At 39.5% G+C, this 23,353-nt stretch overlaps 1 protein-coding gene across 1 annotated transcript in view; it reads left to right on the forward strand.

The window, feature by feature from the left end:
• OTOA (otoancorin) overlaps positions 1-16,703 on the forward strand; it is a gene marked incomplete at its 5' end in the record, with an annotated part of 32,680 nt that extends 15,977 nt beyond the window's left edge. Inside the window, 10 exons of the mRNA XM_082772922.1 lie at positions 1,517-1,610; positions 2,438-2,567; positions 6,102-6,289; positions 9,536-9,691; positions 11,012-11,154; positions 11,552-11,688; positions 12,262-12,359; positions 14,238-14,430; positions 15,600-15,689; positions 16,277-16,703. Of these exons, the coding sequence (XP_082629048.1) occupies positions 1,517-1,610; positions 2,438-2,567; positions 6,102-6,289; positions 9,536-9,691; positions 11,012-11,154; positions 11,552-11,688; positions 12,262-12,359; positions 14,238-14,430; positions 15,600-15,667 (1,207 nt within the window). The 3' untranslated portion in view covers positions 15,668-15,689; positions 16,277-16,703. The remainder of the gene's footprint in view (positions 1-1,516; positions 1,611-2,437; positions 2,568-6,101; positions 6,290-9,535; positions 9,692-11,011; positions 11,155-11,551; positions 11,689-12,261; positions 12,360-14,237; positions 14,431-15,599; positions 15,690-16,276) is intronic.
• Positions 16,704-23,353: the final 6,650 nt, after the last annotated feature.

Raw genomic sequence — 23,353 nt, forward strand, 5'->3', positions numbered from 1 at the left:
TTAGAGGTATCTTGCATTTGAAGATGGAGACTGAACACCCGGTTTCTGACCACGCCTTCAGTCCCGAAGTCTGTCACTCAGTGCTTCTAGGCATTTTAGTTGCTCATTCAGTTTCCTCCTAGTTGTGAGCATTTTTTCTGGCAATGGAGTAGATACATGTATATTTTCCACCAGAAACCATCCCTGCATAAATCTGAATGAATCATGATACACTGTGCTAAGTAATACTTCATTTTATTATTAAGAAAATACTTGTCTAGTCCAATGCCCTCATAATGGGGCAACAAACTCCACAGAGTTTTCTATGAGAACACAAACAGAGTGGTTGGACTACCACCTTTTGCAGGGGCTTGCAGGATGAAATTTATTTATCCAAGTGCTCTCTTAATCAACTCCCAAGTGGGTTGGCAAACGTGTCAGATTTGTGTCTTAAATCAACTCCTGAGTGGGTTTGTCAGATTTGTGTCACACAGCCCAAATAGGCATAGTGCTAAGCAACATGTATTTTGAAACTTCCAGCACCACTCAGAGCTGAATTTCATTCCTATTCCTACAAATAATTTAGCATGTTATTTCAGAAGGTATGGTACCTATCAGAGAGAAAATCTCTAATACAGAAATGGCTTAGGTGTCATTAGATGTGACTCTCCAAGGTGTTAGAGCTGCCTTTCACTACTCTTGACATTACAGATGAAGAAAATAGTACTGAGAGTAAAAAATATGAAGCCAATAAGATAGGTATTTAAGTTTTCTGTTTCATCACCTACATTTCATGTTCCCATCCCTTAGTTTCAAAAAGTTTGAGTTACTTTCCTGAATTGTTTTGTGAATTTGATCTTTTCAGAACCAGGGGGAAACTGTCGACTCTTGTGAGGTGTGCGTGGGCCTGTTTTTTAGAAATGATGAGCACCCACAGCTCCTGTTGGCATCAGAGAAAGCTGCAGTTGCCCAACAGCAATGAAAACCAGCCTGTGAAAAACTGCAAATGATTTAATATTGGAATAGGCTTGTTTGTTTGTTCAGATTTTTAAGCAAGTACTGGTAAATATTGCTTACCTGAGTATTAACCAAGTTGATCCTTAGGATATGCTATTTGGAAAAAAGATGGTTTCAGGTTTGGCTGCGAGGTTTCTGCTTCTCTTTTGATGCCATTTAGCAGGATACTATTGCAGCATGAATCTGAGAGAAAATGGGATTATTTTTTTAAAGGTCTGTTTCTCCTCGCTTGAACACTGTCATGCTAAGAACGCTGTGAGCATTGAGAGACAGAGAGAACAAAGCTCCATGACTGCAATGTTTGAAGGCTTTCTCTGAATGTATTGAATTCCACTAATGCCCCATATGTCAGAGAGAGATGAGAAAGTACAGTCTGATGCTAATACATATGATTCATCACACTGGCATAGGAGTATCTGTCTTTTCTGTATAATACAGCATAATAAAAACTCTGAAGTTTTAGTATAATTTTGATTGCAAACATTCTTGATCAATATACTTTTCCAAAATGTTTCTTCAGCTCCCCAAAGAACTGGACAGCTGAAACAACATTAGATATTGGACCATTCATAGCTCAGTTGTCAAAAGGAGAATTAAATGTACTTGCTGAAAAGGTATGTTTTTATTTTAACTTTTAATTTTGTAAGAGATAATGTTAGAATTTGGGTTTCACAGTTGAAATTATGTAACCTGAATATGTGGCCCTTTGCCCAAGGTATAACGTAGCACACACAGCAGTAACTGATATCCTCAGCATTGCACTTTGTAGTTTCTTTGCCCTCTTTAGTTCATATAATTTTACATTTTTTTATGCATAGGGGTAAACTATACTGGAATGAGGTTTCATTATTCTGCAGAAATATGTGAGCACAGTCAGCAATTTTTCCTCAGGAGATAATGCATATAATTGCCCGAATAGAATAGGACTTCTCAACTGAAAGGGAGGTGTCTAGCAGGGTGGAAGAAAGAGGTCAAAACGTCACAAAAGCCTAAAAGAAAAGGTGAACAGGTAAAAAATATTCCTCATAATTTAATTGGGTACATATCCTTAATTCTTATATTTATCTGACAAATGTGAAACAAAATATTTTCCATACTCTATATCATGCAACAGAGGAGCTCGTTGCTACAGTAAGGTCTGGAGACAGTCTGCAGTCAGGCAGTTCTCACATGTTGCCAGAAGCTGAGAGGACATACAAGAGGAAGAATTGCCCTGAATTTGTTTTGTTTCTAACATTGTTTTTCTTTAAAGATCTTCCACTAACGTTTCAGAAGCAGCCAGTTTATTCTCCTTCTCTTGTGAAACATCTGCACAAATTGGAAGGAGGCTGAGCTGTTACTAACCCCTACTTCACTGAGGTCTGCAGGAGTCTCTCTCCAAAGCAATTTGTTTTAAAAGGGGGAAAGATGTTTTATTCATTGTTTTGCTTTCCTTTTGAAGTTCCAAGATATCATTTTGCAAATAGCAAAGACAGTCAGGCCAATTTCTTCAGCCAAAGAGCTTCTATCAACTGTATTTGAATCCGTCTCCAATGCCACTGCCAACACTGGACCACCTCTCATCAGACCAGGTGAGTGTTTCACCTGGTGTCTATGTGGTGTCAAAGTGCCAGATTTGCATTTGGTGCTCTGGTGGTATAGTTTAAACTGACTTTTCATTTTGACTTAGTCATTAAATGCATTCCAAGAGCAGGACAGTAAAAATTAAAGCAACTTAAAGTAACTTACCAAGGATGAGTCTTCTAGCTAAAACAGTGAGTGTGTAGCCATCTGATGCACTGACCAATTGCTGAAAACCTTGATCTCCGTACATGATTGCAGGGTTGACATCTCCTGGCATGTCTGTGAGTGCACGAAAGAAAAGATTAATGACTTGTATTACAGTTTCCTGTTTATTTTGGCTTTTTTTGGCTTCCTTTGTAACAGAAATGAAACTCCTTGAATTAAGAAACAGTGGAGGTGACAAGTTACTGTTGTGCCAAAAGATTACACGTAGTTAATCCTTTGCCACACATGATTGTGTGTTGACTCAGCTGTTCTGAAATCTGACATCAGTGGTAGCACGGTGTTTTGTCTCTCCAAATGGGCAAAGTTTGTTATAATCTGAAATATATCTTAATTAGCAATCAGCCTACTAGAATCTCTAGTGACAAATGGATCATTTTCTTTGTAAAAAATGTATACTCTGACTATATTCTATTACAACAATTCCTTCTTTTATCTTAAATTCACCTAGGCAGAATTTTTAGGCCATGCTATCCTGTGCTGTGGAGAACAACAATGCTGTAGGGGAGGCTTTTGAATACACTGCTTAGAATTTAGAGCCCAACAGTTTCAGGGTGGTTGGTACTATCTTTATGCCTTTGAAAACCTCCCCATCAGTTCTGTCCAACAGAATGCACGTCCAAGCTCTCACCTAGCCCTGTGCCTGCATGGAAATGCCCCCACTTGTATAACAGCAATTCTGAATGATGACTGGTGTCCCTTACAATGCTGTATTCATGCACAGAGGGAGGTAGAAAGTGTTATACAGAGCTGTATTTTTGCATTGCCTGAACAAAACTATGACCTCTGTTGAGCAGAGAAGTCATTACACATTTTGCATGCTTAAAAAATGCAGGATCAAGCTGGTAGAGTAGCAGAGTCAAGCTGAATGGATCAAATTCACTCTTCCCTGAACAAATAAACCACCAGATCATTAACTGTTAAGAAATTAATTAAGAAATGTGTAGGCCTGGGCCACAGGATTAAAGGTTCAGCATCGGATGTTTCAGCACATTTCTGTCCTCACAGACGATTTTTTAGAACTCTGGATCACAACATACAAATCCCAAAGGCTTCTCTAATCAAACTTCTGTCCAGTGCAGTTGCAGAGCTTACTTGCACTGCAAGACCAACATAAACTTGCTAGTGAAACTAATGATCTTTGTCAAAGGATAACAGGGTTCCATGGCTGCTCACTCTTCACTCAGGGTGTGCTGGCTTAGCTGGGGGCAATAGTGGAAGATGAGAAATGGAGGGATTGCTTGTTCTGGTCCAAGAAATTCTGCAGTCCAAGTGTAGTATTGAAGTTCTGTTACCAATCATAATCTTATCAACTCCACAGAGCTCACACAGTAGTTTCAGTAAGGAATGAAGTTTTCTATCTGACTTCTATATATCACTAGAAAATTGACTACTAGGAAAGTGGCTCTAGAATGACATGGATGGCTCTCCATGCTACCAACCTGCTATTTAACATTTCCTACTGTCTGGTTGTGAGCGAATCGTAACAAAAGTAATAATTACAGTGACAGTTCTTACATCTATGCCTACGCCAAAGAAAAAGCACAGGTGATGCTTAAAGCAGATTGGAGCATATGAGGGCAAAACTCATTTGTTTAAGGCAAGTTGGAGCATACAAGGAATCATCTGTCCAAAATGCTACCAGAATGGAGCAGCAGTGGTGGAAAAAGAATTCAAGTTGCTTACTTCACAGCACTGAGATGTTATAATATATTACCTTTTACCATATTATAATATGTTCATCAAACTAAATATGATTATATAGTAGAAGGAAGAATGAAATAGCATCAGATACAGGAAGTAAAGCCAGGAGACTAATTAGTATTTCCCTCTGTAATAGTGCCAAAGTATCTGGTGTGTTGCAAATAATAAAATCAATATTTTTTTCCATGAACAAAAAATAATAGGTTTTCACGACTTGGGGAAGGGAACTGCATTGTGTCTGGATGCCAGTATTTACATGAGAAAAGCTGACCTTTTTGCAGCATGGGAAAGTGAAACAATGCAGCTTCACAGGAGAGCACATACAGAGAGAGCAGAACATCAGCTGGTACACTGCAAGCTGAACAACATTTTCGTTTGCTCAACAGATTCAATCTTTTCAGTGTTCTACCCACTATTGCAGCTTCCTTTGATGCAAATAAATCCCTCCTCTGCCTCCTTTCAAAGTACAAATCTACTTTGTACATCCTCGCTTTATTTATCTGTGGGAGCTTAGCTCAGACATAGCATCTGTGAAACTCTTGATTTTTACTGGTAATGACCATATCTGAAGACATGTAAAGATTATTTGGTTTAGGTCATTATTTAATAAGGTTTTCCTAAATTAGTGACAGGAGAAAGAGAAGTAAGTGAGAACATTAGGATTCCAGTTTCTGCTTTCCATCAATATTAGATGTAGATTACAAAGACCAGGTTTTGTTAAAAGTCACACTGGAAAATGTTTCATTTGATCATGCATGGATCCAGAACCTGCCCATAAATCAGATTTTTAAATGCAGGTTGTCTGTCCAAACAGTTGTGCTCTAAGTGAGCCACTCTTTCTCATTCTTGACATTTTAACAACCTGCTTGATACAGAGAACAAGCACCGTGCTCCTCTGACACATCCAGTTTCTGTCTTCACCTTGTTTAAATGTCAGGCAAGTCTTACAAGCCATACATCTCTGTCACAGTACTTTAGCATGAAGGGGCCCCTTGTGGTTGTTACTTTCTTATGGAGCTGGGTTCATATATGTGCTGGTTGAATGTGAAGTTCATTCAACTGCAGCTTTTCTGGGAGATCAGGGGTTTCCACTGGAAGGAGGCTTCCACTGAGGCTGTTGCAGAGATCTGTGTTTCAGTCCTACTGCAGCATGGCCCCCAGTGAGCAGTGCTTTTACCGCAGACTAAGCCCTTGTCTGGGTTTTGCTTCCTTTACAGAACTGGACTTGAAAGAAATTTGGAACATCTTGGTTGCTCTTAGCACTGTGCACATTCAGTTTTTAGTGTTTTTAGTGTTTGTTTTTTTTCCCCTGGCATTGTATATTGTAACTGTTCTGAAACACAGCTACTCCTCTTTTCTTTTCCAGCATGCACTGCCTTTGGAGGACAAAGAATGTACCTGATTTTTTGCAAATTAGGCAAATTCTGCTTTTGTATCCACTACATCAATGATGTAAATATTTAAAGAAATAATTTCATTGTAAGATAATTAGTTAATCAATATCACATTGGCTGCAGTTAATTCAGTCTGTCAGCCTCTTAAATTTTCCTATTGGTGAATTTCTTTTTTGCAGTCTCCTTGAGGAAAATTCTTAGTATTTCACTTTTTTTTTCCAGATTGCCTGGGAACCAGAGCCCCTTCTTCAGATGAAATTATTAAATTAGGAGAAGCAAATGTCTATTGGTCAGTTCAGGAACTGAAATGCATGGATGCAAGGACTTTTGACAAAAATGTGGAACGTCTTGGGACTGTCTCTGGTTTTAACAGCTCACAGCTTATGGTGTTGAAGGAAAAAGCCAAGCAGGTAACTGTACTGTCTGTGAAAGAAAATTAAATCCATAATTTGACTTGCTGTTATTGAACTATGCAGTTCTAAAATAACTGTGTTATAGCAATGTTACTATTACTGCAGGAATATCTATTGCTTATTGGAAAAATAATGTGAGATTGTGATAGAAGGCTATTGTCTTGCTTTAGAGTCAACAGGCAAGTTGTTCTGAGCTATTGGCTGATGAAAAACTTGAGTGCTTTTGCTTTCCAATGGCTTTTTGGTTGCTTGCTCCTTGCTTTTCTTTTATAAATGAAAAACCAGCAAGCTGTCCTATGGGATTTTGGTTGGCCTGCTGAGAATTCAGCTTAGAGTGTTCAAGTGTCTACATCTACATTAAATACAGTTTATGGTGGCATAAAACCAAGTGGACCAAGAGGGTATTTAGCTGGGTAAGTAACAGGTCTCTGCCCTGGGCACAGGCTATACCCAATGCCCATGGTGTTTGCCAGAGCACAGGCCATGGTTGTGTGATGCCAGCTCTGTGCCCTGTGTCCGGGGCCACCATCAGCAGGCTGCCTGGGTGCTGATCACTGCTGCCTTGGCCAGCTGTGGACTCCTGGAAGCCACACCTCACCCCATCCCTGGCACTGGTGAGCTCCCGGAGGTGATCTCCTTTTACTGCTTCCTGGTATTGTCACAAACAGACTTTTGATTCAGCCAAAAAAAGCCTTTGGGTGTAGTGAAACCATTTGTTTTGGCTGCAGAAGACCCAGAGGTGAAGAGGTTACCGAGCCCAGTATGTCTTCAGCTGTATGTCACCAGCATCTGATGGAGGCTGTCTGCTCTCTGTCTCCATCTCTTCATGGCTAGCTACTTCTGAATCCCATTCTACCAAAATGATCCAACCCTTAACAAGTTGTTTTTATGGTTCGCTCTGACAGAACAAGGGTAGGAAGCATCTACAAGTCCAGTTGGCTGCCACTAGGATCAGTGCAGATGCTTGGAGATCTAAGGGCTGGGACAAGGGTCAACGTGGGCCTGGGCAGTATCTTTGTAATCACGAGTTGCAGTCAGAGCAGTGGCTCTGACCATGACCTTTGGGTAAATAAGGCTGAAAGTGCAATTTTTAGAAGTGCAGCTCAGCTTTTAAAACTCTTAAACTACAGGTGCTCGAAGGGAGAGAGCACTGGTTAGATTTCTGAAAGCTGACAGTGACTGCAGTTCTGTTTCTGCTGCCGTGCTGGGGTAGGACAACAGCCCCCCGTGTCAAATTCTTTCATCCCAAGACAGCCTTCCTCTGTCAACATGGAGATGTGTGGGTAGGAAAAGGGAAAAAAAATCCTAGAAGGTGAATGCTACTTTTATTATCTGAGATGGTGGAAACTAAAGTGTTTTACAGCAGTGCAATGTAACAGCATGCTTACAGAGTGATAGCTTCTCTAGAGAAATTGTCTACAAGGTTAATATGCTCCTAGCCTAGCTGTATTCAATGCAATGACACTGAAAGATACACAGATCTGTAGTGCACTGAATTTTGTATATTGGGTCTTTGTGGTAAGACAGACTGCTGCTGGACAAGGACAGACTTCCTATATATTAATTTGTGGAACAGACCTTAGTGTTACACTGAATACCAAGCATGAGAAATCAGATAGTACAGGCAAAGACTACAGCTCTCTGACATTATAAGATGCTGTTATATTATTAACTAAAGGGCATCTTTGATTAAATGTTTGATTAAACCAGCTTTAATTTCTCCTAAATTGATTTATTTACTCCAAAATAAACTACATACTACCCATGGTCCCAAACTAATTCAAAAAACCTAGTTATCAGATTGGGTCTTAATGAAAGTAAGCAGCTTAGCTCACTTGGAAGTGGAAGGTCTCCAGGCTCTGTGATAGTAACAGATGTATGGATTTGCATTCTCTAGGTGAATGAGGACAAAGGAGTGGTTCAGTTTTCATGTGTTGTGTTATTTATACCATTATGTCTGAGATTTCATCCAGCGCTGTCAGATGATGCTATTTATGAAACAGCTCAAACCCCGTATTTTATGACCTAGATCAGGAAACAGACACACAACATTTTTAACTGTATGTGTTTTGTGTACCTCTTAAACTAGAGAATTAGGAGCTTTAAAATCAGGATAATGTTTTTTACTGTCTCTTTTCCTTGGAAAAGACTGAAATTTCCCAGGCTTAAGCCCCTGTTCTGTTTCTTTATGACATCGTAAAACCAGCATAAAAGATCCAGTGGAAACTCAGTCAGGAGATACAGGTCCAGCAAAAGCCTCTCTTAAGCAAATCTTTAACCCAAGGGTCATAGTTGAGAAGAAACACCTCAGCAGCCTTGCGGCTGCTCTGTCTCAGATGTGCACATTGGTATGAACAGCACATAGTCAGCAACTCTGGGTGAGGATTATTTTATTCCAGAGGTCTGGCCCTTTGTGGGTTGTACAGCACCACATGTATCTTACGGTGCAAACACTATTTAGTAGGCAAGTACAGAGAGATTCCTTCAGTGAGTCCTCACTAGCATTCACCCTTCCAGCTTTTTGAACAAAAGTTAGATCGTGGCAATCCTGAAAATAGAAGAAGTTTTTCCATGGAATGGTCAGCTTAGCCCAGGTCTGGCTTTTTACATTTATTTCTCTAGATGAAGTTAGCAGCACAATCATGTACTCGAAAATTTCCCTGTACCAACTAACATATTGCAACGTTGCTGAAGTATCTGAGACCTTTAAAGGGAATTTTTTTTCTTATACCTGTCTTGTTCAAGTTACTCGCTTTAGCCAGAACCTAGCATACTTTGTTTTTTTTGTTGTTTTTTTTTTTACAAAGGCAGTTGGCCACATCCTGCACGTCCTGAGAGATACTGCCCACCAACTATCAGCCAAATATTATTGACAGCTCCAGGTTCTGCAAATCCAGCTCTTGATGCCCTTTTGTTATTCCTTATCCAGACAGATCTTTTCCTGTAATCAAAATTTCCTTGGGGCTGGTCTGTAATAGCTTCTTAGTGACTGTAACTATATCACAGATAAAACTAGAAGCAGAACTCAATTTAAATACATTGGTATCGATATTTTAGATAAACTAACTATTGTTAATGCAGAACCTTCAAAACCTTCACAATATCCTGTCTCTGCATTCTGTGTGCAAAGAAGCCTACATCAGGTACTGGGACTTTTAAAACCAAAGTTTTGGGAATGGTTTACCTACAGTAAGATTCACAATGATCTAACAGATGCTGTACATTAATGAATCTGTTCTAAAGGTTTGGGGATCACTGTCAGGCTGGAAGAGTTACCATATTGTTTCTCTGGGGCGCATTGCTCTAGCACTCACTGAAGATGAAATTGAAGAGCTGGATTTACATCTGATTGACACCATTTCTGTACTGAGTCAGCAAACAGAATGGACTCCTACCCAAGTAAGTACATTATTGAATTTACTACTGGATTCGTAGTAAATTCTAGGACTTGAGTCCTAGAGGACCCCTTTTTGTGACTCAAGTCCTAGAATCACCCAGGAAACTGATACAGCCACCCCCACCACTCCCTGCTGGTTGTCTTCAGCCTTGGCCCCTGCAAACAAGGGCTGGTAGGTCAGCACTGATGTCTGCCTGGCTGTTGGCTTCTCTGGTGAGATGGCCAAGAGGACATCAATAAGTATTAATTGTAGTGATGACCAACCTGTTCTTTAACACTTGCCCACCAAGTAATAGAAGAGGGTCAGCAGTTATTAGCAAATATGCCATTTGGATACTATGCTCTTCTCATATCCCTCTCCTTGAATAACTTCTAGTTATGTCAATGGGCTTTGATATTAAAATGAGAGAAAGTTATAGGTTTTTATTTGTCTATGTAATTGGTGGCATATTTCTGATTTACCACTCAGTTGCACAGATGCTGGCATGGTGGCATCCAGCTTTGGCAGGGTATCACAAGTCTGCTTAATAGATTCAATTTCTGAGGAGCATTATCAGAAGGAAGCACTTGGGAGGATTTTATACAATAATAGTTGGCTTTTGAGATTTCTTGCTGTCAGTAAGAGTAGCAACTTAAAAGAGATTAATCTCACCCAACTTCAACTGTCTAAAAGACAGGCAGCTAGTTTAAGCTAGTCATTGCAGCTCACCATCTCAGATACATTAGGATCCCTTGGAAGACTAGTTTCTTCCACTGACTTTGGTGGCCTATTTAAGCTAGACATGCAGTTTGTAAATGGTCAGTTTAGGATGAGCACCATCCTAAGTGATTTAGGTTTGCAAAGACATTTTGGCACCTACATCCCATTCACATCTGAATCTTAGTCCTAAACACAGGTCACCATCTATATGTGACACTTATATCAGGTTGTCCTGCCTTATTTTAGAAAACCTAAAAATTTCATGTTGATCCCTTTGAGTAATTGGCATTTCTTTTGAACAATTTAATTGAATTGGGCAGTTCTGTTAGGCATTTCAATGCACATTTCTTCTGGGGAAGTGGTCCATTGTGACCCAGCACAAGACACACTGAATTCTTTTAACTTGTTTTCATTTCAGAAGTGGCCATGTTGTAACCATGCTCTGCTTAGATGCCTCACAGAGGTGGTGCCTGTTCTAAAGGCCATACAAAACTCCATTTAATTATGTTGGGGTGGCTCCATTGTAACACTCCATAGTTTCCAGTAAGACTTTGAGCTTCTAATACCAAAGCCTTCAATTATGTTCACTCTGTTCATGCCTAGTATCTTACTATTTTTGCAGGCAAGATCTATTTTGCACAGTTTTCTAGAAGACTCTGGTCAGACAATGAGTACTTTAAAAAGCTTTGATTTAGTTGGATTAGGAGCTATTCTCTGTGTTCTGAACTCCACAGAAACCATGTCCATAAGGAGCGTTGAATTCAGGTACTGCATTTGATACTTATGAAATATGTACTAGTATCTCTATTGACAAAATGCAGTTTGTTTTCCTTTGAGATTTCCAGAGCCTAAAGGCCTCTTTTAGTTTGCACTTTATATGTTTTAAGAAAGGCAATAGATGTGATGGAAAGCATACAGTAGCTGTTTAAAATATAATCCATTTTAGATTTTCTCTACCATTTATATCTCACCAGTCAAATATTGCACTGAGAAACTTGGGCTTTTGCTCAAAGCATTAAACATTTCTGTGCAGCATTTGTACATATATTTTTAACTTGAAAAGAGGTTTACAGTCTTGCTACTGCAGACTAAGTATGTTCCAAGCACTTTTAATATTGCATGTGATTGCAGCATGTCATATTAACCTTGTTGCCTTTTGCAGTGCTGCTGTTGCAAGAATTGGCCTGTTGCTGTGTAGCACTCCTGTTCTGAGGCAGTTTAAGAAGATGGCAGAGTCTGTGTTTGGAACTGCAACCAGCTGGAATGGCTCTGTATTACAGGAGATTGGCACTATAGCAGGTAACAAACTTCAGACTAGAGATGGTAATAGTTGTGAAGAAGTATTATTGAGCATTAGGAGACAGGTTCATATAGTAATGCATTTTTCTAGACTGGCAAAATATTTCTTCCAGGGAGGAGTCATCTGCAGGGATGGATGTTCAGCAATTTCTGTAGTGCTAAGGAAAAGTCGTGGTAGCCTCCATAAGGTGCCTCCCATTGTGCTTTTTTTAAACTTTCCATTAATTTCACTTAATGCTTCCTAAGACTTCTTGTATCAGAAGAAGCTGTGAAGCAGCATTCCTGAATAACACTGCTTGTATTTTTGTAGATTTAAACACATCTCCCCTCAACTGTCTCTTTTAGAAGCAAAAGAGTTATTTAATGGTCCCTTGGGTAGTACAGGTTCCGTACCGATAGCTAAGGTCAGATTATTTCTAATATTTGAATATAATGAAAGAGGCGACAAAAAAAAAGAACTGGTATTTTTTTATGAAACACTGAAGAAATACATTTATTAGATATTTTGTGCAAGAGCTTAAAATTTGTGTTAGCTTAAAAGTCAGTCTAATAAAAAACATATTACCTTTGCAGGTGGTTTGAATGAGGATGAATTAAAAGCTTTTGATAAAAACCTGATGCCATATTTCCAGCCAATAGCAATAAGCCACATACCTGGTGAAATTTTCCAAGTAAGAGCTTTATTAGTGAAGAAGAAACCAAACGTATGTAATTTCTACTCTCTTATGAATGAACTGCAGCACTGATTTATGGTTTGGCTTGGGGTTTCAGCAAAATTTTTTCTGCGGTCTGTTAAGTGAGAGACAGTCAAAGATCTGAAACATTAACTTTCAACTATATCATCTGTATTTGTGATGAACATAAAATATGTTAAACAAGCTTTTTTTTTTTTTTTTCTCCTTCAAATGCATCCCAAGGGAAAATAAAAGATCTAGGGTCAGAAAGCACAGAAAGGACTCTTTCTTCTGACACTGTATTCAGATCTGAGCTTTCTTCTGTTTATTAACATTTGCAGAGATGCTATCACAGCTACACATTTCTCTGCTTGACTACCTAAGAGCCTTTTTATTATCTTAAAATCTGGCACCATTCTCCGGAGTTGGCCCTGAGAAACAGATTGTACAAGCAGATACAGATCAGAAAGGAATTACATCTAATTAAACCTGTTCTGAATGTGGACCAGAAATTAGAACATGGATCTTGAGATCATTGCCCCAGACATTATTTGACTTAGTGACAAGATTAATATTCTGCCTAGGCTGGTCTCTGTCAGATGCCTGGGCAGGCAATATACTTCTGGACAGATGAGCTAAACAGATAGTTAACTGTGTCAGGTTCCATAAATGAGAAAAACTCCTTGAACACTGTTCTGCACAGTACCACCAACAGTTTAGATAAGCTTGAGATGTCCTTAGTCAAACTATCTCTCTGGAAAACGGGCAAAGCTGAGGGTCTACATCATGTAAAATTTCTTTCAAATAACATACATTTTTGTTAGTAAGAATAGTAATGATACTACAAAAGGTGCTTAACAAATAACAAGCAAGCTTCCCAGAACAGTTTTCTGCCTTTGAAAGATTCAAAGCAGAATTTGTGTTTACACAGGTCTTGTATAGGGCTGCATACATTATTCAGCTTTTGATTTATGAAAAATTACATGGTATTATGGACCCTAATTTAGTTTAAAAGTGGCTTATCTCAACATTTCTGGACTGACAGGCATTTATTTGAGCTTACTAGTTTTAAAATAGTACACCATTTGCTAGATAATGAAAAACTGGGAAGGGTTTACTCCATTGTCTGACCTACTTGGAAGGGGAATATAGTCCCTTACAAAGATAAAGTAGAACCTGGATGCAGAACTGTTGCAGCACAGACAGCATGTTGTACAGGAGGGCTGCAATTCTGCTGACTGCAGATTGTTAGCTGGAATCCAAGCCATCCAGCATGGCCAATACATGCAGGCTTTAATGACTGATTAATTTCTGTGTGATACAAATACTGTAAAATTATGATTTTCGTGTTCCTTTTTAAACACAAGTTTTAATATGACCAAAGCTGGAAGATTTACAGTCTAAAAGAGGAAAATGAATAATGAGATTGAAACATATTACTTTTTTATCTCACTGCTCTACTGATAACTCAAATCAAAGGTCAAACATAGGTTTAAGAGAGTTCGCTTGGGAACAGATATAAGAGGAAACAAATGAAAACACAAGAGGATACACAGCATCATCAGTCTTTGAACATATCAGAAAATAACATATCAAAAAAACTCCAGTTATGTGTTGAAGCAGTGTCCAATACAGTGTTGGCACAGAAAGCCTCTCAAGCTTTCAGACCCAAGCAGCCAAGACAAGGGCGTAAGATAGGCGAGTAGCCAGTGAAGTAAATGAACAAAAAGGTATTTCTAAGCTCTGTATTTCTATAGAAATACAATGTTGAAGGCTGTTTCCCCTCATTCCAAAGGCAAAATAGTGATTCCTTACCAGTGTTGGAGCCACTAGTCTATCAGCAGCTTAAATGACTTTCTGACTTTTTCCTCCCAGGCATTGTCCCCAGAACAAATAGCAAACCTGGGCCCTGAAAATGCTGCCATGGTTACAGGATCTCAGCGTAAGCATCTGACTGTATCACAGCTTCAGAGCCTTCAGCTGGCGCTGGATGGAGCCAGGACAAGCACCCCAGAGGCACCCAGCACAGCTTGTGCACCCCCAGTGGGGCAGACCCCAGCTCCAGGCGGTGAGTGCAGCCACTCCCCTCTCTTGCTTAGAAGGGAAGCCACTGGTGCACAAGTGGGACAGGTATCTCAGCACCCACCAGGATCATTCACATCTTCTGAGGGTAGACTAGAGTGAATTTTCTAATCAACTTTTTAACTCAGGATTCCAATCATGCACCTGGCCAAGAGGAGCAGCAAGGATGGTATTGGATTTATCCACAGCAAGAGATAATGGAGGAAGATAAATCAGCTGTCTAGCACATCACATTGTGCTAAGCACCAGCTTATGTAGAATGTAGTCCAAAGCAGTGATCTTTTCCCTCTTCTTTGTTCCCATATTCTTTGCCTAAATAATTTAGAGCAGGTTCCTCCACCTCTGGACCTTCAGATCACAACCTTTATCTGCAGCAGAACCTGGTTTGCAGAGCTGCAAGTGGGAAAGGAGGTAGCACTGGGGTGGATTAGCACCTTTACCCAGACTTGACCTTGGGCCCCTGGAGTATTTTTTTCTTCTGTTCCCATCCCATTTGGAATGAAAGCCTATTAGTACCTAGGCTTCTCAGTTTAACTTACTACTTCTCCATATTGCAGTTTATACTGGGCAAGTTATGTTGGCAAGTGTATTAATGGACATTTTACATTTAGTGGTATTTTACACAGTCAAGCCAGTTTTGAGAAGTTATTGCTGTCAGACAGCAAATATTGTTCTTTCCACTGCCGCCAGTGAGAGAGAAGCTGTGAAGAAAAGACAGGGATGCCGAGGTGCTAAAATAGCAGTAAAGGTGGCTAAATTACTCTGATGCCCTTGCAGGAATTAGAGCAGGTCTTCCTGGAAGCAGCTGAACTGTGCTCTCAGCCCAGATCTCTCATGCACATGACACGTTTCCCCTGTAGATATGCCAAAAGGAGGAGTTTCCTGGGTAAAGATCACCTGGGTTCTTAAGCTCCTCATTCATTATTCCGAGTATACTTCTCATTCTGTACTACCCCTATGGAATGCTTCTTTTCAGAACTGTGTGTGTTAAACTGAAGTTGACCATTCTGAATTGTATCATTTTTAGAGCTGCTGAATCTCATTGGGAGGATTGAAATTTTGGATTTTGCTGCTCCTCTCTATGCTGGCTTAGGTAAAACTGCACTATTCTGAACTGTGTCACAACACTAAGGCATAAAGCTTTCTGTTTTTTAGGTGCTCCCTGTTTGAGTGGCTTCAGCATGTGGTTGTGTGCCATGTTCATGCTGTGCATGCTTTCCTGAATCTATCATTGCTAAGCTCGTGGTAAGTTTTATTTCAGTTGGAAGTATCTTTATAATAGAGACACAGTTCATCTGCAATAGTGATGGCTTAACACTTACACAACAGTGTGAAGGACTGAGAGATCCCCTTCCTGCTTTGAATACAGAGATAACAATTTCTGAATAACTTTTTTGTATTTTATGTACCTCTCTTAGACTATCTTTGACCCTAATCAAGGGGAAAACATTTTATCTCGTGTTTACTGTAAGGCCAGCCTTAAAAAAAAAAAAAAAAAGTATATTTAAAATTCCATGCAACACCAATCCATTAGTGCATTTTATTTGGAGCGTGTTGTCAGTATTAAGCTGTATTTCGCTTGTTCCAGTCCATTGATAAGATTTTATTCCACAACTGCTGTGATAATCTCCAGCTAAATGAATGTTGCCATTAACTGTTGAGGGGATATTACAATTTTGACAGAATAAAATTTAACAAGAGCACTGGTGGGCTTATGTTATAAATGCTAGTTAAGCAAAGAAACGCTGAGTGTAACACCAGAGCATTTAAAGACTGCAAACCAAGGTATGTCAAGAGATTTCATTTTTTTTTCTTTGCTTTTTGATTTTCAGTGTCCTGGAGCTTACAAAGCAGATACTAAAGAGATGCAGCTCAGCACAAATAGTAGAATGAAGAGGTTTTCAAATGCCTGAGTACAACCTGATTAATTTCTTAAAAGCAACACCTTCATCCATCATTGTGATGTGAAGTATCCCCTTTTCCTTGCTTTACCATTAATGAGTAACACAGGAGTTCCCTCCAAGTGCTTCAGAACACATTTAAAAACTGGAAATGCCTTATGTGTGTCATGAGAAAAAAACTTATGCAGTCCTTTTTATGTTGATTAATTTGATTACACTATTTTATCCATCTGTTCGGTTTTCTTTTTATACTTTGAATCATTCCTCAGGACAGAGGCTGTCTTTCTGTGTGACATAGTAGAAACCATGCTGAAAGTTACTGCTGTTGCAATAAAATAATTTCATCTCTGGGATGCTGGTTTAAATCCTGCTCAGCTAAGAAGTGGTCCTGTGTGAAATACCTTTCAAACTTTTATTTGTATTTCTTTGTGGCAAACATCAGACCTAGCTTCTTAGTACTGAAAGCAGATTTAATTTTCCTGTGGGTGGGGAAGGAATAGGATCAGGGCTGGAAGGAAGAGGCTCCCAGCTTCTGCTGGGGAAGAGCAAGTGTTTGCTGTTGCTGCTGGGAATAACAGCTCCCACCCCATCCCCAGATAGTCTGTAATTCCTGCAGCAGCAGAAGCCAGCCTGATTTTCAGGGCTTTGTTATTGGCAAAGGAAGCAGTAAGAGCATGGCCATTTTTCACCCCCTCCTCTTGCCCTTTAGCAATCTGTTTCTCTCTGAACTGCATTTGCCTATCTTTAACCCTAGCAAATATGACGTGATGTTACAAGTACTACTACGCTGTATTTTATAAGCAAAGAACTATTATTGTTGCAAATTGCCTTGCACCCTTTTCTCTAGTGCCAGTGATAAAATTCTAGCGTGTTCCCAGTGCGTTTTCTTTTCTGCGTGTAAACAGTAGATTGCAGCATTTACTTAAATAGAAAGAAATTTGTATGATCCCAGCAAGTACATGCAAACACCCACCAAAAACCAAAAATGCTTTAATCGATCAAATACATTATGAAGATTTATCTGTTTTCTCATCTTAAAAAGTCATGCCTCATTTAGATGTGAAAGTACTAAAAGGTTGTTTAATTTCTAGAAATTACTTGACCTGAATTCTGTGTGTATTTCAGTGAAGATGCAGGAGAATATTTTCATAGTCAAGACGAGAGTCAGCATTTCCAGTTCAGCTGCGTAAGTCAGATACGTGACTTAGCTATATCAAGCACTTCAAAAATCCATATGAGCTGAAAATGATCTTCTGTCAATGTACCTGGTAGTGATTCTGTCTGCAATTATGTGAGTCAGAGTTCAGCTTTTAATTGGAGCAGGAGTGAGCTCTTTGTTTTGTGCCATCTGTGCTGTGATTTTTTTCAAGCACAAGTGCTCTTAAATAGCTGAACTCCTTGATTATTTATTTATTTTATTAAATTAATAATTATGTTAATATCTGGCATTGCATTTACACTTAGTCAAAGACATCTATTTCTTACAAGAGTAGCGTAGAAAAGTAAATGCAGAGCACCTACTTAATGTCATACTTGGTTCATGGTGAGAGGACAAGCCCTTTTTGGTTTGTGCGATGGTGTGAGCATCTTGGATGGTGAGTATTGGAGAAATGCTATTTTACTTTTTCTAGTGCACCTCTTACAAAGATAACTGATATAACGGTTCATTCTGCAAAAACTGTGGTTCGTGAGATGCCTTCCTCAAAACTCTTGAAAATGATCATCTGTGAAGAGAATGGGTGGGGAGGAGAGAGTTAGAGAGCAGTAGTGTGCACAGCATCTAGTCTGCTGTCCATGTAAGTAATCAGCTGTCCATTCAAAATCTGTCATGATTCCATTGCTAAGAAGAAACTGAAACACATACACTTTCCTTTTTGCTCCTATAAACCACAGAATTGCTTACTGCAGGCATCCGTGCCATATGATACTGCTAGCCACAAGCGCCTGTCACCAGTGCTGCTGTGTATTATATACAAAATACCCATTCTCTGGCATGTGTTCGTGGGAAAGATGTCTCACACTCCCCCTTTTTTCATACTGCCAAGGCTTTTGCCAGAGAAATGCTGTATAAAGTTTTCTTTGATCCTTAAAGAAATGTTGCTGTTTGTTTTAGATGTGGGTAACATTTGTTTACACCAAGCTTAATTTTCCCCATCCCCTTTTAGTTTTAACACTCTTTTTATGCTTTTCTCAAATCAAAATCAGACTAATGCAGAAATCTGCTGTTGAATATGTCACAACACTAATTTTCTGCATACTCTGAATATTGCAGCTCTCCTCTCCACGTGTGCCTACTCTGATGGTTGCTAGGCATTGCTGTACATCCTGCAGGATATACGTCTGACTGTTGACAGTCTGACATGACTCTGGTGTAGGCCAAGCTCCTCCGAGTGTTATGAAACACGTGACAAGTGGCTGTGTACAGCAGGATGTCAGAGGAGGTATTTCATGTAATTTATTTGATGGGAAGTAGGATTGTTAAGGGTCAGACAGAAAGAAATACTCTGTTGGCTTGTTATTTCGGTGCCTGCCACCTTTGTGTCCAGAATCATGTTTAGAAATGAAAAAAGGGCTACTTGTTTGGGGTCCCTAGTGGAAAAATTATCCCTAACACCTGGCATTGGGGAAATCCCACATTTCTGGTATCTTTAAATCCCTGAAGATAAGGAAACAACTACATATCCACAGTGTCTGAAAGATGTCCCTCTAAAGCAGACATTATGGCTGTCGTTTTTGTGCAGTACTTGGAATGCTTGACTCCCAGTGATCTCTATCTGTCACATCAGGACTAACCAACACCTATCAGTGTGAGGCTCTAAAGAGACCACTTTAAAGAAAAAAAAAAAAAAAAGTCATCCTTCTTTAATTTTAAAATTAAAATGCCATTTATGCTTCTGTATAATATGCTCAAATACTCCAGGGGCAATTACACACTGCATTATGGCAGATTTAATTTACCACTTGACTGCTGTGCCTGTTTTAGGATCATCACCACAGATTGCAAGTCCCATCCTGTTCAACTGGGGCTTTGTTAGAAGTCCCATTCTGTTCACCCATGCTGCAGCAGTTGTGAGCCACTCCTTCCAGGTGTACCAGCCAAATGTATCTAGGGTTAGCGGGGAGATCCTCCTAACTCACTTATTTTGCTACTGACAAATAGGCAAGGAATCAAACAGTTGCCTGGAATGAGTCATGTGAGTAGATAATCCCCACTGACCGTAGCTCACATGCTGGTGTTCTGGCTCTTACTGCGTTGTGGTGGTCGTAGATGCCTCGTTCTGCTTCAGAGTATGCCAGTTATGGAAGATCAATTGAGGAACAGTAACTTGTTAAATTGCAGTACTGTGTTCCCTTATGATAGGCTGCCATCCTTAGAGAAAAGTAGAAATCAAATAATGTTTTCCCCTTTTTTCCCCTTCAAAAAACAAAAACAAAACAAACAGAAAACTACACAAACTTGATATTTTAGGCTAATATGCAGCTGGAAGCAATGTGATATCTTTATCTCAATGATAATGTTTTTGATAACATTTTGATAATGTTTTTGATAACATTTTGATAATGTTTATTTTTTTTTTAAATGAGCTTTCGATACATGAGCCTACCGTCTCAGAAGGACTAAGATCCTTATTGTCTTGATTAGTAAAATATTCTCTCCTGTATCATACGATGTGGCACAACGCTGTGGACTGCTTACTCCACTGCTGTTGCGGACAGGCTCTGGCTTCCCTACCCAATAAGGCAGGAAGGAAACTGGATAGAAAAGACAAGTCTGCAAAGCATAAATGCAAATTCCTAATGTAAGTTAAATTTCTCTTATCAATACCCTAGAACATCTAAAAGTATTCCTCAGAAATAGTATTTTGTACTTAGTTTTACAGCGTGCTTTAAAATGTGCAGATAAAAGACAAACCTGTCAAACAAATCAATGTATCATCCAGGTATGTATTTTCATAGATTTTGGTAAAATGTTTAGTATATTTCCATCCTATCTACTCAGTTTCTAAACAGAGAAATTATAAGACTAGCTCATACACTCCACCTGTCCTCGTCTAGTATCAGGACTGTAGTAGTTTTGTACCATAAAACATTTTTGTTTGAATTAGCATCTTATTAATTGTACCTGGAAGTACACAGTCTGGGAAAGCATTATATTTTTTTCTGCTAAGAGTACAAATCAGCCAATGTCCATCTGTCTCTCCCTGCCCCTTCCTGTTCAGCATCATTCTGCTTTTCTGATCTGGATTAATAAGGATTTTCGTGCCCTCATGATATAGGAACAGAAGGTGTGTTCAGAGCTTACAATCTGGGTGACTATACATTGCAGTATTAAATGGAGGAATTGTGATTGCTGAATTTCTTGCTTTGCAGGCAACAGCGTAACATTTATCTCCTAATATTTTAGCTGATATTAATTACCCTTGGAAACACTTAACAGTGTCTCTCATAGTATCTGAAATCTTTACTGAAAAAAAAAAAAAAAAAAAGGAAGAGAGTACAGGAGTAAATTCCTAGAAGAGAAAAGAATATTGTTGAAAATACTAATTCATCTCAAATTTAGCAGGGTATTTTTTCTGGTATACTTTCCCCCAAGAACTTTTAACAGTTGTATAGAAAAGAATTGTTTTAATTTACCAAATAATAGTCTTTGCTCTAGTTAAAATCACGTGCTGGTTTGATGCCCTAGGTCATCTTCAAGTGAGACCTGATATGTTTCAATATTTAATCAGATGTCAGAAAACAACTTAGATGACAAATAAGCTCTGAATATATCCTGCATAAACTGAGATAAGAGTTGTTTATTCTAGTCATCATATTATTGATTCCATAGCTTTTGAAAGAGATGAAACATCATTTCTCTACCAGGTCATCAAGAAAGCTGATATGCAAGGTAGTTTATCTGAATTGGACCCTACTTCCTACCATGTAATTGTTTCCATAGCTTGGGTTAATCACAAGTTTTTCTGTGAAATAAGTATGTTCAGCTGTTTCAGGGAAGATGCACCCTCTTTTCAGGCTCTCTTCTGAACAGTGATCATTAAGACTAAGTACTTTATTTCTGTACTGGGCCCTTGTCAAGCTGGGTAGGTCAGTTTTAGAAATTTGAAGTGTATTTTGGAAGAGATCCATGGAATGTAGCATATATTTCAGCTGGTCAGAAGAATACACAGTACAATATTAACGCCTGTCAGTGTCTGAGCTGATGTCCATGGACAACTTCACAAGGATTCTCTTCCTGAAACCACTGTGAAAAGACGTTGAAGAAGTCTTTCATCTGGTTAAGAAATATACAGTCAGAAATATACACTTAATGCCACTGTCCAGGACAGCATATTTGTCCCATGTGGTATTTCATGCTCTAATACCTGTCTTTGTCAGGTGGTATTTTCTTTCATCCATGATGAAAGTGTTCTTAATCCTTTAAAGCAAGGCAGAGCAAAGGCGTTATACTGCACAGCGTCCCCCTCTCATGGGGCATTGGTTTCAGGCAGCACAAATAGGACTTCAGTACCTTACTGCATCCTAGGAAAATCCTTGTCCAGTTCTGTGGTGTCTTTTGCAGTACTTTGAGTACCCTGAGCTCTATTGCCAGAGTGCCTTTGAGAAGCACTAGCTCTCCAGCAGAGCATCAGATGTGCTTCTCACCTTCCACTTTTTTTTTTTTTTTTTTTTCCCTCTTGCCTAGTCACTGACATTGAATGTCAGGATCCTGGAGACTTTGGTCAAGGGCCAAGGAAAGGTGATAACTGATCTTTCACTTGCTGTTGATGAGTGCAAGGTATCCTAGGCAAGTGAAGTGAGATTCTGCAGAAGTTTCCTGTTGTCCCACTCAGGGAGCACAGCTGCAACTCAGGGTACCAGAACAGGCAGAGCTGTTCAAGGGGACATGTGGACAGCAAGGGACAGGGAAAGCTGAGCTTACCTGGGGGTGGCAAGCCTGTCCTGAGGCTGCCAGGGAGCACAGCTGACCCATCTAATACTAGTGGATGGAAAAGGAGCTTTGCTGGCTTTCCCCAGGAAAATGAAGAAAGAGAGAAAATAGATCTGAGAAGAGAGGAGTGAAAGCAAACTAGAAATGAAAAGGAGAAAGACAGAAAATGAGCAAAAGTTCATTCCCAAGGACTGGAAATCCAAGAAGGGGAAGAAGAAAAAGAAGCCCAAAGAAAAACATGGAGATGAAGATTAAAACTAAGCAAAGATTTTTTTCCTAATTCTCTTGTGTACTTCTCATGTCTGCCCTTTTTTTCAGTTAACTGTAGGATCACTGGTAAAACAAGGGAGCTCTCATGTTAAACCTGTGGGTAAAACTTGTGGCCAAACTGGACTTGCCTGAGGTCTACCTTGTGCTGTTAACACAGGGAGCTCTGTCCTCATCTGCCCGCTGCACAGAAGTTAGAGCCGACCTGCAGTGCTGCCAGCTCTTCTGGAAGGCAGGAGCCAGGTCAGTGCAGATGCCGCAGGGTAGGTTGAGCTGTGGACAGGCTCCGGCCTCCCTCAGTTAGAGGCTAAATACCACGACAGGGAGTGACATCCTTTTGTCTTTCAGATGCGGGACTTGCAGTCGAGCATTAAGGTGTCCAGGTTTGGGGGGAGTGAAGTTGAGCCTGGGAAAAAGAGGGAAGGGAGAAGAATGGGCAATACATTAAATTAACTTTCCCCAAGTTGAGTGCTTTGCCTGTGATGGAAATTGGTAAGTGATCTCCCTGTCTTTATCTCATCTTATGACTAGGATAAGTTTTCAAACTATATACGCTGTTCTGATGGAAATTTTCTGTGGACTTTATACAGCATGGTTTGTGTGCTACAGGGTGTGTAATAATGTCAAATGAGATTTTTAAGAAATAGCTTACTCTTTGGGGATGCTATAAAAAGTAAAGTACCTATGTCTACATGGAGTAACTTTTTATGTATTTTCCACAATACTTGGACATCCCATTCCTGTCCTCACAGCAACAAAAACTATACCTAGCTTTCTTTGTTATTTTTTCTTGCAGACAACAGTGGAGA

Source organism: Aythya marila, assembly GCF_965140915.1.
Source record: "Aythya marila genome assembly, chromosome: 15".
Lineage (NCBI taxonomy): Eukaryota > Metazoa > Chordata > Aves > Anseriformes > Anatidae > Aythya > Aythya marila.